Here is a 17,201-nt window from a genome sequence, read left to right on the forward strand (position 1 = left end):
AATCATCTGTGGGTCTTATTAATCCAAGCAGCGCCAAAGCAAGAACAAAAAAGAAAAAAGAAAAAGAATCAATGACAGTGGCTCTGTGAGCACGTGCAGTCAGTCAGCTGATGAGCTCCGCCTCTGACATGCCCACATTTCACATGAATTTTCTATAGTGAGCACACATGCACACACGGCAATGTGAAGACACACACACGCACTCTGACCGCGCTGCCTTACATAACCATGGCCTACTAAAGCAGCGGCGCACGTGACCTGCGTGAGATGATGTTGAACTCTGCTGAGGGTTTGTCTTGCCAACTACACACACACACACACACACACACACACACACACACACACCCCTCCCCGAATCACACTGACATCAACGCAGGCCTCAAGGCTGCTCTCATCAGCTGGTTGCTAAGCAACCACCGGGTCCACAGGCACAACCAACGCACATTTTAATCTCGTAGACTAAGACACACGGATAAAAAAAAAAAAAAAAAAGCTGAAATGTCCAGAAGAGGGGGAATATGATACAGATCGGAGGATGAGGAGGGAGGATGAATCTAGGCCACCTTCAGTGTGTCGCCATCTGTCTGACAGTCAGGACCACCACGACCCGCCTCAGGTCATGTGACCAAACCTCCTCGGGCCCCTACTTTCTTCTGCCTGGCAACGCTGCGAACCTGACAACGAAGCCTCGACACAGATCCATACACTGTTTTCCTCCTAAACTCCGCCTGACACCAGCAGTTCACAACAACATAGCAACAGATCCCCAACAGCCGATGAGTGCTAATCCCATAATGCAACAGTAACTGAACTAATCGCTGTCAGTTCATCTTCAGTCTACGCCGAAACCATTCATCGGAACCTAAAAGTACGAGCAGTTACCACCCAGCGCCGGCGGTTCCCTGAAGGCATCACGTGGAAGGAATCCGTCGATCTTGTTAGAGTGGATGTTTCATCCCTTAATCTCTCAATCAACGGCGGTTTCGTCTGCACTGACTTTTGACCTGCCATTCTGAGACCTTCAGTAAATCTAACGTGGAAAATCCGCACGGAAGAAATCCCAGTTTGTGTGGTAGCTCTTCTGCCGGAGAACAGCTGGACCCCTGCTAGAATAGAATGCACCGCAGGAATCAGTGGATTAAACTTTGGATGCAAAAATCAAAGGGTAAAAAAGGGTAAAACCGTAAAAAACTTGCTGAGACTGTCGCACTCTGTATATCATCTCTAGGATCTGCTCAAGTCTGACAGACTAGATTCTGTAAAAGAGCGGTGTGGATCCACACAAACCTATTTACTTGATAATGTAAAAAAAAAAAAAAACAACATCTGGAGCTCATTGGCCTCTCTTCAGCTCACCAAGGACCAAAACACCTGAGTAATTTTACCAAGAGAACTTCAAGGCGGCAGCCTCATGGCAGACTCAGCAGGTACTGTGCCGTGTCCTTGCCTGTGGAGATGTTTTGCTCTCGCTTTCATGTCAGCAGTGGTCACAAAGCAGTATATATTCTCGCTGGAGACACAACCTACGACTGAATCTGTGCGACCTTGATATTCCATCATGGACTTGTTTATCCAAAAAACACTGAGAATATAACAATAAGAAGCCAAGTTTCACAATAATCTATATCCACTGCTAGGAAACCGCAAAAGACCCAGTCAGTCGAAACACAAATGAGCCTGTTCAAGTTCACATTAGCTTCAGTCAGAGAGGTGTCCTGGGCCACAATAGATCATACCATGTCTGTGGTATAGTCCAACATTTGTGCCACACTAGAAATGTATTCTTAATGTACACACTTAGTCCATTTCTATTGTATCAAAAACAAGTGAATTGAACCCCGGACACTGTTTTCTTGTTGGCATTCTCAACACAAATGGAGGAAATGATGATGAAGAGTGTGATGATGGAACATACCTGAGAGACACAGGATGAAGACAGATGAGGATGGAAAGAGTGAGCTGAAAATGAAATGAAGGTGAAAAGGTTAACAGTCTGAAAACAGAAGATGAAAAATATGTTGGTGAAATGAAAGCAAGACGCAGATGCACACTGTCAAGTGGCACTGAAACATTAAAAAAGTTTTCGATGTAAACCCAGCAGCTGCGCTGCACCTGGCTTTGGATCGGCAATGACAGTTGTACATGTTATAAATTGTCAAGTCAAGTTCAAAACATTTGTTTTTACGGTACATCCGCCTATTTACAGGAGCATATTTATGGTAAAGCTATGTTATAGGTAGCGATGGGTAGATAAGGTACTGTATCATGAAACAGTATTGCAGGATTGATGAAACAGTGTCCTAATTCTCACAGCCCACTAGATGCTCTTCCTTTAGAAATGATGCAAAGTTTCGGGGAATTTGTTGCTCAAGCCGAAAACATTTAACAGCAGACATCGCCATCTGGTGGCCTCTGGTAATCAGGTCACTGTTTCATGAAACCACTTGTTATAGGTTTCTAATGGAGTTGCAGTGCCAGGCCAACTAAAGTGGCCTCAAAATTTAGCAGTGCACATGCGGCCAAAATGCGACAAAAAATGTGAAGCGCCGCCATAGACACAGTGCCAATAAAGATGCGGTAAGCTTCCCTCACAAAACATCATCTCATAAACAGTCAAAAAAAGCAGCTGCTCTAACATATATAAAGAGCAATGGAATATATTTCTTAAAATCTTTTAAGGAAGTATCCATGATAAATAAATATATAAGTAGGATAAATATGATGATATTCAATTTACTGACTCAGGTCAAGGGGGTTCAACTTCCGAGCGATCACAACAGAGTCGACATTAAGATAAGCGCTGGAGAGCTGCGAACAGAGAACTGGTCCCACCTGCGGGGAATCCACGGAGGAATTGTTTTAATGGCTTCTTTCTTCTACTTAGCCAAGCGTGACTAAATGCGTGTGGAGAGGAGAAATGACTAAACGTTCCAAACGTTCTCTCAGGCTCAGGACACTGAACCTTTCAATGCTGATGGTCAAATGACAGTGACAGTTTTTTCTCATCTTATTACATGTTGGTACATGCACATGTGTTGTACGATGATCTGGAGTGGAATAAAAAAAAGGGTCAACAAAGGAATTAATATCATCACCCAGAAGCAAACGCATAGTAAACAAGCAAACAGAGCGTTTGAGGCTTTAATCCTTGGGGGAGTTTTAGCAAAAGTGTCTTTTTATAGCATTTGGTTCACACAAAAGGCACATTTGAGAAATCCCTTTTTTATACAGAGCCAGTGGACCTCAAAGAAATGCATGTCCCTCTAGGGGGCGATGCATCAAGACTTCTAAATCGTTCTCAAACATCTAGTTCAGCATCATCACGTGGACCTTGCAGAGTTTATTACATCCTGACGGTGAATGCCACGGAATCATCTCAGAAGAGTGATGATAACCATCATGCAAAATGCATGCGAGCAGTGAAATATTCATCAAGCTTTTTATTCCCCCCCTCGCAGAGAAGTGAGTATAAAAATAGCACTGGAAAAGTTCAGAGTCCATCACAGCGTTGAATAAAATACAAATCTCACAGCACACACACCGATCAATGGAGTGGCATTATACCGCGCCGACCAAAAATCATCACATCAGCAAAAAAACAGAGACGCTCTGTCATCTGAGTGGTTTTAGAAATCCTCCATCAAAAACAAGTGCAGAAAAAAAACAGATGTGAAGGAAGAACCAGGTCACCCCCAAAGGCTGGATTTCCAGACTTGCATGTGTTTGTGTCGAACAACAAAGAGAAAGACACAGCCAGAACATCTTGAAGAAATGAAGAGAAGGTTGTGTGGCAGCAGGGACTACGACTCATGTAGTCACCTCTCAACATCAAATTGACTAATCTTAATATAATGTGTTTCTTTAAGGCTCCTACCTCATCCTCCACTGCTTATTTATCGTCGCTGGCAGGAACAACGTTTATGTCAGGGAATTCCAAATCACTTTACCCCGCAAATTCACCTACCACAAAAACTGTGAGTCCAAGTCACAACGATGGAAGGTAGCAGCTAGCCCCACTATCGGGATGGCCGATATCATGAACAACTCAAACATCTTGACGATCTTCACGTCACATTCTATGTATAAACTATAACTCCCAGCGGATAATTGGTCTATATTTTGGCCTAAATCTAGACTATCAAACTTACAGCATTTGTTATTAAAGGTTACATAAAACCAACAAAAACAAATATTTTAGCCTGGACATCTAAGGACCATTAGATGTCTATTAGACCAAAAAAATGCTCATTGTGTGGATTTGTGACTACCAGCCCTGACTCTGTGCATTCTAGTCAAAAGCGCAAGAGCAAACAAGGCGGCCAAAAACGCGACTTTGAGGCATTTTTTTTTCTTAACTTGATGCGCCTCTAACTCGACCACTTACATTCACTGCAGAACAATGTGTTTTTAGTCTGACTCGAGATGCCAAATACTGTCTGCACTGCAATGCTAATGGAGCTAATGGCTAACATGACGTCTCACAAGTGTCAAGTTTTCAAAACTTGACACTCGAGCATCAAAATGAAAACACTGAGAACAGTTATTACTGGTATGAAGCAATTTGCGTGAATTAATGTGAAATATTTATGTGTAAACTCTACAAAACTGGAATAAAATGTTTTAAAAATAAGGCAAGTCAGATAAAGTTAACACAATGGTTTTCCAGCTTAATCTGTGACAGGAATCTGCCATGTCTACTTAGTAGAAGATCAAAACAGATGATATATATATGTGTCCCAAAGCTGCTGGACCTTTAATAATCATTTTCAATAACCAGACATTGCTGCGTGAGCTTTTCTGTTTAAAAGTCTGCAATTTCATTGGACCCTTTCAACAAAAAACTATTGAGTGTTTTAGTGCATTTAAGTCAAGTTAAAATGATGCATTGATGAAAGCAAAGAGTCACGTCTTCACTGATATTTTATCAAGTCACATGCTTATTGGTCGCCAACTTTTATGTCGCATGATGGCTCTTTATCAGTGTCGTTGTTTACCTTTCCTTATATTTAGGTTCTATGCACATGTTGGCAAAAATCTGTGCTTTCTCCTTTTTTTCCTATCGTCTTTTTCCCTTTTAGGTCAGAAATACGTGTAAAATATTGATACAATTGAAATTGTGATTTCATGAATAACATCAAAAGAAATATGATGTACAATATTTTTGCCATATCGCCCAACATTTTTGCCATATCGCCGCTTGTATTCACCTCCTCATGTAACGGGAGATGTCAGTCACTCATGAGGAGGTGAATACCAGCAGCATTACACTAAGCTAGTGAACATAAGAACGGGATAGATGATGAATCTACGAAGAAACAAAGAGCTTTGTTTCACGGCCTTGCTCAATATACGTCACAAAACTGATGCAAGCACTGTTTAAGTAACACTATCAACAGCCATATAGATGAACAACCCACGCTTAAAAGTTTAAAATAAAACCAAAAAAGACCAAATACAAGACTTAAAAGTAGCCTGTGAAGGGACAAATCAAAGTGATCTTATTTGTTAGCTTATCCTGGGACATCTTCCATAGCATAGGATGTGACCCTAGGTGACTCTATCCATGACTGTCCCCATGACAGTCTCCAAATTCAATAGGCATCTCGCATCTAGCGAAAGAACCTCCTCATCCTCTTTGCCAGGCATTACCAAGTCATTCTCACATGAAAGCAATCCAGAGCTTTGACAAAAGATTCACAATCTATTTCTCAATTGATCATGTCTTCCAAGATTTTTTTTTCCATCACCTCAAAAAAGACAGAAAACCGAGATTGGAGCTTCCACAAAAATGTGCAGAATTTCTCACCAAAGAAACAAGGACATGCCGAGGTAAATGGACAGGTGGTTCAAGTTTGAGATTGACAGAAGCAAAGATAAAGTGATTTGAGTCATTGCTTACCTTGTTCCGAAGGCCCCCCTGCCTCCTGTGGGGGAGTCCAGGCTGTCTCCTGACTTTGCCGGTCTATCGCGATTCATTTGCTGGAAAATGGAGCTGAGCTCAGTGATAACAGTGTTCTTGCTGTCAGGTGTGGATGGTGGGCTGCGCAACTCCGGGGGCTGATCCCCCCACAGCTTTGATGATCTTTGAGTAGGAGTCCTAGGGGGCTCAGAGGATGATGGAGGAGCAGGAGGAACCTGAGGCGGTGTCCCATACGACTCTGGAGGTTCCTCTATTAGCGCGTCATGATATAAAGATGTCCTATTGATGACAGATTTGCCTTTTGGTTTTGGTGGTACGGGTGGTCGATCCACTAAGAAGGCATGCCCATCAGCAGTCGCGTAAAGACTCTCCAAAGCACTGTCACAGAAGCCCCCTTCAGATGACAGGGTGGAAATGCTAGACACTGTGCTGGTGGTCTCCATATGCTGTGGGTCACCACTACTACGACTATCCACCTCTTCAATGCCAGAATCACCAACTCCAGACTCTGGGTCCGGGGGAGGAGGAGGATACGATGGGGGTATGCTGTTCGACACTCGTTTATGGTGTTCAGAGACGGGTGGAGGTGCATGAGGATGATAAGGGGGTAGGTGCCCTCCGTTTCTTCTCTGTTGCTGGATCATTTCTGCAATGGCACTAGCCTGATCATCTGGTATGTCTATGCTATTGGCAAATTCTAGAGGTGGTGGAAGAGGCTCTACATAGTCAAAGTCTTCATCGATGTCGACTGATGCCAGTGGGGGAGGGGGAATGCGAAAAGGCAGCTTCACTGGTTCATCTATGGACTCACCTAATGGAATGCTACGTCGTCGTGAGGGAGGTGGGTTAGTGGACAAAGGATTCGGTTGGTTGGGGTCTTTCAACTCAGATGGCCTGTTGCTGTCCTGCCCCTCCAACTCTGGGTTATTATGCTTGTTTGTTGCTTCCGTGCTGGTGTGGACCATCAACAGTCCAGCCGATTTAGGAGTGTCCGCAACATCTGCCGGAGCACTTTTTCTTTCCTCTACAGCTTGATGCTGTCTCTCGTCCCGCGCTCCATCGGACTCGTATTTCTGTTCAGTCATCTGCCTCCGCAGGCCACCTCGACTGGGTCGCCCCATGGTTGCTGACGAGATGGCAGCAAAACTTGTTTCAATCCCAGAGCGTAGTTTTGTGTCAATAAATAATGGCTGGTTAAGGTCTGGTTTGTGGTTTGGCTGAATGGGTAGAGACTGGGCGTCATGCTTGGGAGTCTGTTGAACCTGAGGAGGATTTTGTTGTTGATTTTGGGGATGGTTTTGCTGCTCTTTCATGGCCCTGTCGCGTGCGGCCAGGGCAAGAGCAAGTGGAGAGTTAGGATCCAAGGGCTTACCGGTTACAGGATGGAGGTAGGTCCCGTTCGCCCTGTAGTGGCTTTTGGGAGGGGTGGCTGGTAAACTAACCGGACTATCCAAGTTGGGACATTGGCCTGTTCTTGTGTTCAGAGGCTCTCGGACAACTGTCGGCTCTGGGGTGTTGAAGTCTGTCATATTTCCGCTGCCTCCACCAACTGGACGCCCAAGCTGCAGAGGGGGCGCCATTATCCTCCGAAGTCTCTCATCACTACTGAACATCCCTTCGTCTATAGACTTTGACTGGCGAAGGCGAGGGGTTGGCGTAGGACCACTTAAGTCATCATCTCCAATGTCTATTGACTGGAATGCAATAGAGTTCTTTTTGGCTTCCAGCCTCTTCTCCCTGTCTCGCACTGCTCCTGCAATTGCAGCAGCAAATGGATTGCTTAAAGACATGGGGTCCTCAGGACGCAGACCTCCTATCCCACCCACTGTAGGTGTAAGAGGTGGGTGTTCTGGTGTGGTGGGCTCAATTTCCATACTGCTACCCTGACTGCTTTTGCCACTGCTGCTGGTGGAGGGCTCCTTGACAATTATAGTAGGGATGGGGATGGAAGAGCATGTCCGCTCCACTGGTGTGGTGGGCATTGAAACTGGACCCGAAGGGCTGGTTGGCATGTGACATGTTTTCTCCGGACTGTCCTCGACATTTGACTGCTTTACAAGCATTCCCTTCCTGCGGGCTGGTTTAGCTGGAATATACAAAGTCTTATTGCCCACCTCAGAGTACGGGTTTTCTGGCACCGGCGCACGGCCACGTGTGCGTGTGCTCTCAAACTGCTCGGAACTCTGACGAAAGTATCCTCGCCTCAAAGTTCCGGCATCAGCCCTGCCAATCGTTGTCACCGCATTGGATGAGTTTTGGGTGAAACTGGGCCGTGTAGTACCGTAGCCTTTCGTGCCGGCTGCTGAGTTGTAGCCCGGCGGTGAAGGAGGCGAGATGGCAGGTGGCGGAGGGATGTCTTCTGAGGTGTCGGGCATAGAGAGACTGCGGGAGAACTTGAATAAGGGTGGTGTGAGGAATCCATGCTTATCATCTTCTGTACCTTTAACAAAAACAACAAAAATAATATTTTAGAGCCTCCAGAACATACTGACTCATAGAGTGACTTTGTTTGAAAACATTCTTAACAAAGAATATGGCAACAAGACCAGGAATTCCAGTTTATTTGAAGAACAATTGGTCCAGATGCCATACTCTAACCATTTGTCATGTGATGATCTGGACAGCTTTACCATGTAGCCTTTCATGATTTGGGAATCAGCAATTTCATCAGTGCAAAACAAACAAAAAAAAATTTTTATTTTGCAAGTCTGATCGCAGCTACTAGATCAGCAGTCCTATCAGTCTCCATGGAGACACAGTTGTGACTTTTCCCTCTTTTTCCTTCCCTATTTAAGTAATGTGACTGATGATGTTTTCCGAACTAACAAATTGACATTTTAGCATAACAAAATCCTACTGCTCCCAAAGAAAAGCACTGTAGACCAAACTCATGCTTGATGGGGTTGATTCCCATGGCTGAGGAAAGTAGCGACAAGGGCCTTAACCTGAGGACGACCACTGGCTACACCCTTATCATTGCTCAAATCCCCAAACCTCAGTCGGTGTCAATAACCAACAACCTTTGTTGAAGCAATCAACTTGGACTTACTGGGCTTACATACAAGTTGGGCGATAAAACTATACATTTCCTCAACGAAATGAGGCCAATTGAGGCCTCTGTGGATTGCACTCTTCCATATTTAGTCAGACTAGAGATGCAGACTGCAGCAAAATGTTCACATTTTGAGGCTAAATCTGTAGACAGCGCAAGTAAACTTGAGGATATCCAAACACACATTCAGCCAACAGTCGTCCAACAGGACATTTGAGCCCCCATGCCCTGTCTGAAGAAGGCGCCATGAGAGGATGTAAACATGCCGAAAGGGCGCTGTGTCAGAGTCATTTGAGCCATGCTAACAAGAAGACTAAGCCCACTAAGCTACATGTTACTATCAGCGTTTAGACTGGTCTATTCACAGGCAAAGTGTGCATGCTAGAGCTAACTCTTTAAAAAAGGTGCTGCTTGTTTGATGCGGTTAAACTTAAATCTGAGCGAGCGATCCGTGTTTACCTCAGTTTTTTATGAATGTTGCCTTTACGTTTAAAAATTCGAAGAGCAGCAGAAGTGAATGAAAGTGTCTGAAGGCCTCAAGGACACAAAATGAATGATAAACCAAGGCACTGACGGACGCTTCATTCGTGTGTCCAGGGATGTGAGAGTGCGACAATGGGAAATACATGTGACTCAATTACAGTCACACATTCTCAGTACTGGTTCTATAAAGTCCTTTGTCATCTGACTGTTTGGATGCAAGTACAGTGGCATATGTTTTTCATCTGATATCCTCAGATTTCAATTCAGAGTGGCAGGGAACATTTGACTGTTGACTCAAACACAGACTTGTTTAATACTGTGGTAAGGACTGATAGGGGGAAAGAAACTCAATGGTCTGGACCAGGTCTTACCAATTGACTTCTGCTTCTTAATGGTGCCTTTCTCGGGTAATCCCAGGAAGCCTCCAGGCACAGTGGGTGGTACCACGGGGACCCCTTGTCGGTCATGAAACATTGACTGTAATGAAAAACCTGCACTCAATTTACTTTCCTAATGAGCAATATTTCAGCAGAAAACAAGCCTCACGTTCATGTCACTGGCCGTGACCAGGCAGCGACTGGACGGCCGGGGCTTGATTGTTGCAATCTTCATGTCAACTGGTGATGCCTTCTGGGCGTGGGTCATTTCTTCAACCTTGTCTACAAGACAAACAAGTCTACGTGAGCAAACATGGGAGGCAGCGGCAGGTCAGAGCAAAACACAAGCTGATCATTGGCCGTCCGCCGGCTGGCCTGCGAGTGGAAGTGTAAAACTTTGGTGGGGCGTTGGGGGGATCAATGAGATGTATTTGGAGATACGAGCCTCGGAAGCCGTGCAAGCTCTTTCCAAGCAGCAGCACCTCAATCAATGATTGATGAAGGTGAAGACTGACGTGTTTGAAATGACACATCTGTCAGATCTGACTGTCCATCCAATAAGAAAAAGAAAAAGTGGCTGTTTAGGGTTTTCTTGCTACATGCTAGCCTCCCTTGATCACCTGTCTATTTCAGAGCAGAAATATGAGCCTTCGTCTACACAGTCGGTCGGCCATTTTGTCTACTAAAGGTGGAGCCAATAATCAGCTAAACCATATGTCTAACGGTAGCGCCCCCTTGATGCTATTTTGTGTACGGACCTGGAGAGCCTTGGTGTGTCCATGTCTCCATCATCAACAGACCTTCGTCTTAGAGTTAGGGACCGTAAAATATGGTTTCATTTCATGTACAGAAAAGTAAATAAAGAGCAGTGTTCACTAGAACAGAAAAGACTAAATGTTTTTTTTTTTGTTGTAGCAACAGAAATGTGACGTTATCCACTGAAGGTAGATGCTACACGTGTCGCAATCTCAAATACATCCTTTGATATTAATGTTCTAGTCTACTCGACTCTCATCAACTTTCGGTCAGTTCCTTCAAGCAAATATGTTGTTGTGCTGAGCAACTACGTGTGAGATGAATTATCCGCTTCCAACAATTGTTTCGTGTGAATGTTAAAGCGGTCTTGGTTAGTAAATTGACACACACATGCATAAATCGAAATCTGTGGTCAACCACATTTACCTGACTGTTGCATGCAATTCAAAAATGTTTTGTGCTGTTGGCTTCCATTCAGTTAAGAGATGTCACCAAGATGGCCGAGCTTCAGTGCAGCAGTAAACTCATATTCATGCTCAGGTTGGGACAAACCTCCGCTAGCTACAGTCACTGCCCAGGGTGAGGAAAGCTTCCATGCATTATGGGGAATGTGATTACTTAGAGTGACTTGGAAAACAATCCTCTTCTTCTGCGCATCTACACACAGAGGAGAGGAGCAGGGGAGGAAGGGGGAGGAGAGGGGAGGAAAGGAGCATCAATGACCTTAACTACGGTTACACAGACACACAAAGCAAGTGTACACATTTCCACTTCCGGCTTGGACTGCATTTAGAGCACACAACATGTAACAAGGTTGCTATGGAAACCCCCCTTTGACGGAGACGTTTCCTGGAATAAACCTTCAAAAAAACACACTACATCCTGAAACAAGAAAATACACATTCACAAATGTTCTATGTAAACAGAATGTGTCTTTTAAACGGACAATTCCAGAGTGAAGCCTGTTAACTTTGAAGCAACAACCCACCAGACCTGAACAAGAATCAGCCTGTCCTAATATTGAACAGGATCTTTTGTGGCACCTCTTCCATCAGTGTGTCGCACTTCGATGAAATTCAGCTTCTGCGTACCAGCGCAATGCGATTGCAGTCAGACAATGACCTGAGCAGAGCTGACACACAGACCTAGTCAGGAAATTTCATTTGCCCTGACAGTGACAATTCCGCTGATTCTCAAGGACTTGTCACAAGCTAGTGGTTCCACCACAGTTTTACACTCAAGATATGGTCCTGCAAACACAAAGATTAACTTGAATAATCTACCTAGACCATTTATTATGGTTTACAGGCATGTTAGAAACACACTCCTGACTATCGTATGGACCTGCCAGCACACACTAATATTAGGTACTATAACATTAAGCGTGGGTTCCAATTGCTTCCTCAATACGCAGTCCTCGATTCTCAGGAAGTTGAGGAGCGACATATTTTCAGCTAATATAAAATGGCATCCAAAGAGGCCAAGAACGCGAGCTACAAATGTAAGCATTTCCTTTGTTAATGGCGATATAATTATCACGAAAAACATTGTATTAATTTAGCCCATTTTACTTTTACTTTGCTGTCTTTCGACAGTCTTCTTCTTCATCTTCTGAATTGTCAGACTGAACACTGCTTTTGCACAACGCTGGCCCACACAGTCTGTGGACGTATCTACATTTCTAAGTTCCACATAGCCCTTAACATTTAGTTATTGAGGGCTAAGGTGAAAGATTAAGGAATTGGAATTCACCTTAACTTTCGCATGTTTGTAAGAAAAACACCATTTTGTACATACATTTAGAAAATGTATATTCTTATTCACTTATGCATGTACTACAAAAGTGTTTGATAACAGAATACTGAGACAGGATAATAAATATCACGTTTAGAAAATACTTATAAGATGCATATAAAACAATTATTATGCAGCTATGATAATTGAAGTAAGGGAAAGAACACCATCCGTGTCTTCTGTTATGAGGGCTCAGACTGAAGCAATCGATCTGTCCTGGTGAAGACAGAGCAGAGCCAAAAGGCAAATGTATTGATTTCAGTAATCTATGTTCGTAATCCCACCTGTGGCCACGTATTTTGGGTGGTGAGCGAACAAAACCATGAATGAGACCTCAACTCCTACACATGCCAGTTGAGGAGGTTCAGGTATCGTACTAAGATACCTCCCCAGGGTGGAACACTGAGAATGTCCATCAGGGACAGAGGCACCGGAGCAACCCCAGGAGACATGAGGTTGTCCTGGGACGACCCTGGTATTCCCCCAGGAGTAGGTCCCCCTTGCGACCCAGGATAAGCAATAGAAGAGAGATGGATTGGAATTTTATTTCTACTTTAAAATGTCATTGTGTGAATCATTACTCATGTTAAAAAAAACAAAATACATTTTGTAATAACATTTGTAAAAATTAATGGAATAAAAAGTTTTGTGTTTGCATCAACAAATTGTAAAAGGGAAGTTGTTAAAATGTTGAGGTATTAAGAGATGATTTATTATGCCACGACACAATGAACAGAATCCAGTTAGTTTGCTTTACAGTGAAGGGATAGAAATGCGAGCAGTTTTGGATGAATGGATTCCTACATGTTGCTCAGACCAGTGACCACCTCCATTTAAACAACATTGTTTGTTGCATGGAAGTGTAGATGAGCGTTAAGAGTTGGGGGACTTTTAATTCCACAACATTTTGTTCATCTTGTTAAAAAAGTGAAACTGTAAATACGAAACATGACAATCACATTCACACATGCACTAGCGCCACGTGACTCATGCAGAGGTGTTTCAGCTGAGACTAGAAGCGGATATAAGTGACGGGATGTTCGCATGCCGCTGGGAACTTACCACCTCTCTTTTTCCTCATCGTAGCTACAGGGGGCGACACAGATACATTCTTAAAACACACAACATCGATACTGTTTCGGAACTACGATCCCCAAACTTGTGCTGTTGCTTTCTGCTCCCTGTGCAGTGTTAATGAATGTGTCTTTGGATATGAATCCAACCACTGATTAACAAGTTTCACCTCTTTGGTAATCCACACGAATGAGCCTTTTTTCCGTTGTATTTCAAGGGTATACTGAACTGGACGGTTGTTGTGTTAATGGTGTTCCATTATTCCTCTAAGTAAGGCTGAAGATCAATGCCAAGTCACAGTGCACAAAGAAGCTGAATAGTCATTATGGTCATTAAGTCTGGAAGGAAATAACCTCACACCAGGCTGAGAGCTTGAACGCACTCATTTGAAATCTGCTGTTAGCCGTGAAGTGGCACTTCGACTGGTGCCAACTCTGTCGTGCCGTGCCAGTTATCTGTTGGTTAAAGAGGTGTTTCCAAACTTTCTTTGCCAACAGGACAAAGGTGACCTACTCTCGCCATGTCACATGTGTGTCACGGTGATTCAGCATCTCCGACACACCAAACAGATGAAAGCCCTAAGATCAGTCCAATCACGTATAATAATAATAATAGTAATAATAATACATCGTACTGTCATTGCTTTTCTAGGGTACTCAAATGCACTTTACAAAGCAAAGAAAGGAATTTGCTCGATTTGTGAGCCTGAAGTGAATGACCAAAGGACAGAGGAGCATCTAGGCCTGTCTCAGGTGAAAGTGACTGTGATGTAAGAGTCTCTTGACAAGGGTGGGATGGCTTGGCTGTCATCCTCCCGTCCCCCAACACCTCCACTGGCTCAAGTGACCGCCCCAGAACCAGACTTCCTGATCATGCAACAAGACGGTGACTGACAGTAACACTGACTTTTCAAGGCTCTCAAGTGTGACCCACCACAGTGTCCTTGCTTGCGTTGACCTAAATGTAATATTCATGAGCAAGCCAACTGTTTCAACTTTTTTTAAAAATCTTTGCTATTGTCTCAAAGATGAAACTGTATTAACAATACTTTTCCGGTATGACTTGAGGTTTATGAATGTAAACCGATTTTTTTTTTCCCAAGCTGGCACCAATACCCATACATCGACAATCTAAGTCAATGATCGTGCACTAAAGGTACTTATTAATAATTCTCACCGTAAGTGAATTAATGTATCATCTAAAACAAAATATCATTGTCAGTGTAGGAACTCTGTGTAAGCTCAGTGGTGAACAGAGCACTCAACTTTCTTACTTCAGTATAAACAGTATAACTTCAGAAAAAAGTACTTAGCTCAAACACTACTCCACTACAAGGGATTTCATTTCAAAATTTCACACTACCTTTGGTGAAAAATGCCAACTGTCCAAACTCCGAGCATTAGTTTACTGCAAATTAAACTATAATACTACATTAACATCTTTAAATTTCACACCTCACTCCAGCTTTTGCAACTTAGTTCCATTCACATTTTCAAAACTTTTTGAAGACTAAACAAAGCTAGACTTTGAAACAATACAAAAAGTCTCAGTTTCAGACACCTCCAAAATGATTCATGAGAGAGAGTTGAGGTGGAGGATCAACATCACTCTCTCCTGTAGCTTCTGATCTGAGTGACATTCACCCTGCGTCTGGTGGAGCTTCAGCCTGTGATACAGCAGTGAGATGTAAAGAAAACACACCCAGACATAAGCTGCTCAGTCACTTCAATAAACGACTGCAGGGTTTCTGCCAGGATTTTTTTAAACTGCTCAGCGTTGGTGTCGCAAATGTCACCAAGACACAGTAGAATTTGCTCAAAAATATAACACCAGTTAAGTACAAATGTACTGGTGTTCATCTACTGCTCATAAGACACTCGATTTGAAAAGAAAATGGAAGCAGTGAGAATCAGTCTGCACCTGCATGAACATGTAGTAGAAACGAAATTCAGAAATCAAAGTTTGGATTGGAGGGCAAAGGTGCTAAATGAACATTAAGTTGTCCAGTGTGTCTTCTTGCAGACTAGCAGGGACTGCACTTGTGACTTCCCTGCAGCATCTGGCTCTCAAAAAACATTTCATACCTGCTACTAGTGATGGGTTGATGAGGTTTTATGATACAGTATTGAAGGTTTGACGAGGTTTCGTGATTTTCAGAGGCCACCAACTAACAGAAGATGTGAACAACTAACTCAATGACACCTCACATCATTTCTGAACCAAGAGTGTCACCTAGTGGGCTGTGAAAATTAAGACAGTGTTTCATCAACCCTGCAATACTGTTTCATGATACCTCATCTACCCACCACGACCTGCTACACTAACAGACTTGCATCCATGCTTTCTTGCATTTCACTAGTACCAGGTGTAGAGATTCAAATGCAGTCTTGCAACAGGCACAAGAATCATTTTGCCTTTGTCAATACAAGCAACCAATACGTCCCTGAAAATTCCACCAGATCTGCTACTGATTCTGCCCTTCTCGACCCAACATCGGTGAACACTTATTCCAATGACGTCAGACCATCTCTGCCGATGACGATCAGTCACTGCCTTTGGACAAAAGGGGATCTAGAAAATAACAAGGTGAAATCCGATCTGGTGGAATTTCAGATCAAATATCAGCTGATGAGCATGTCAGCTTGCAGCAGCAGCAGCAGCCCCTGGCAGAAGTTCTGTCAAAGCTTCATGCAGAGCAGCAAAGAGGCACTAATGCAATGAAAACTGGCGACGCTGCTCACCTTTGTCCACTTGGACCACAATGCCAGAGGACAGAGAGTCGCAAGGTTAGACAGCTACATCACCAAGTGACTCCCGGGAATGTAACCCGCACAGGTCTTACCTAGTTCCTCCAATTCTGATGTCATCGACTTGGACCGCATGGACAGGGCTGTGGTGGGGGCTCGCTTTGGTGGGGGAGGGGCTGCAGATACACATTTTAAAAATCCATCATAAAAAAGGCACAGCAAAGCAGAAACAGCAGCTGAGTGAAAGCCATTTGTAAGTCTTTGGTTTTTTTTTAAGTTAGTGATCAAAATTAGCTTATTTCCTCTTGAAAGCATGAACAAAACTTTAACAGGCACAGATTACAAGCTGATTTAGATCTTTACTGAATGCAATAAGAGAGTGTGAGAGGAACATGGAGCACTTCAGGGAACTGATGAATGAAGGGAATGAGAGCGAAAGGAGGCCAGATAACAGTGAGAAAGTAGACCAGTAGTTGAGGATTAGCAAGGTGGACGTGAGGGAAGCTGTTAGTAGGATGAAGGGTGGGAGGGTCAGTTGGCCTGACAATATCCCAATGGAGGTGCATAAGTGTGTAGGAGAACAAGCAGTAGCTTTCTGACAAGACCCAAGGGGCTTCTGAGTACTGTAGGAACTATTGAGGTATCAAGTTGATGAGTGACACCATGAAGGTGTGGAACAGAGTGGCGTAGTGGAGAGGCCAGTATCACTGAGCAGCAGTATGGTTTCATGCCCAGAAACAGCACCACAGATCTGGTGTTCGGTCTTAGGATGTTGATAGAGAATCAACAGGCTATGATGTTTGCTGATGACATAGAGAGCTGCAGTGAGGGTAAAGTAGAGTTGGGAGAGATGGGCAGGACCGAAGAATCTGAGTGAAAGGGAAGCTCTATAGGACAGTGGTGAGAGCTGCCATGATGTATGGCTGCTGGGACAGTTAGGACAGGAAGTTGATGCACTTTTATTTATTTTTTATTTTCTTTGTATCCTAATGAATCAA

General features: G+C 43.7%; 1 protein-coding gene across 5 annotated transcripts in view; it reads right to left on the bottom strand.

The window, feature by feature from the left end:
• Nucleotides 1–17,201, bottom strand: part of LOC128752236 (SH3 and multiple ankyrin repeat domains protein 2-like) — a 145,977-nt gene that overhangs the window by 9,929 nt on the left and 118,847 nt on the right. For 2 of the 5 annotated variants that reach the window (XM_053853225.1, XM_053853228.1), the window contains 6 exons: nt 16,299–16,379; nt 13,445–13,468; nt 11,207–11,245; nt 10,002–10,114; nt 9,827–9,932; nt 5,900–8,360 (listed from right to left, as the gene is read on the bottom strand). In XM_053853225.1, coding sequence (XP_053709200.1) covers nt 5,900–8,360; nt 9,827–9,932; nt 10,002–10,114; nt 11,207–11,245; nt 13,445–13,468; nt 16,299–16,379 — 2,824 coding nt within the window. The remainder of the gene's footprint in view (nt 1–5,899; nt 8,361–9,826; nt 9,933–10,001; nt 10,115–11,206; nt 11,246–13,444; nt 13,469–16,298; nt 16,380–17,201) is intronic. The other 3 variants (XM_053853226.1, XM_053853229.1, XM_053853227.1) reach the window with 2 other exon arrangements.

This window comes from Synchiropus splendidus, chromosome 1 (genome assembly GCF_027744825.2).
Source record: "Synchiropus splendidus isolate RoL2022-P1 chromosome 1, RoL_Sspl_1.0, whole genome shotgun sequence".
In the NCBI taxonomy this organism is placed as follows: Eukaryota; Metazoa; Chordata; class Actinopteri; order Syngnathiformes; family Callionymidae; genus Synchiropus; species Synchiropus splendidus.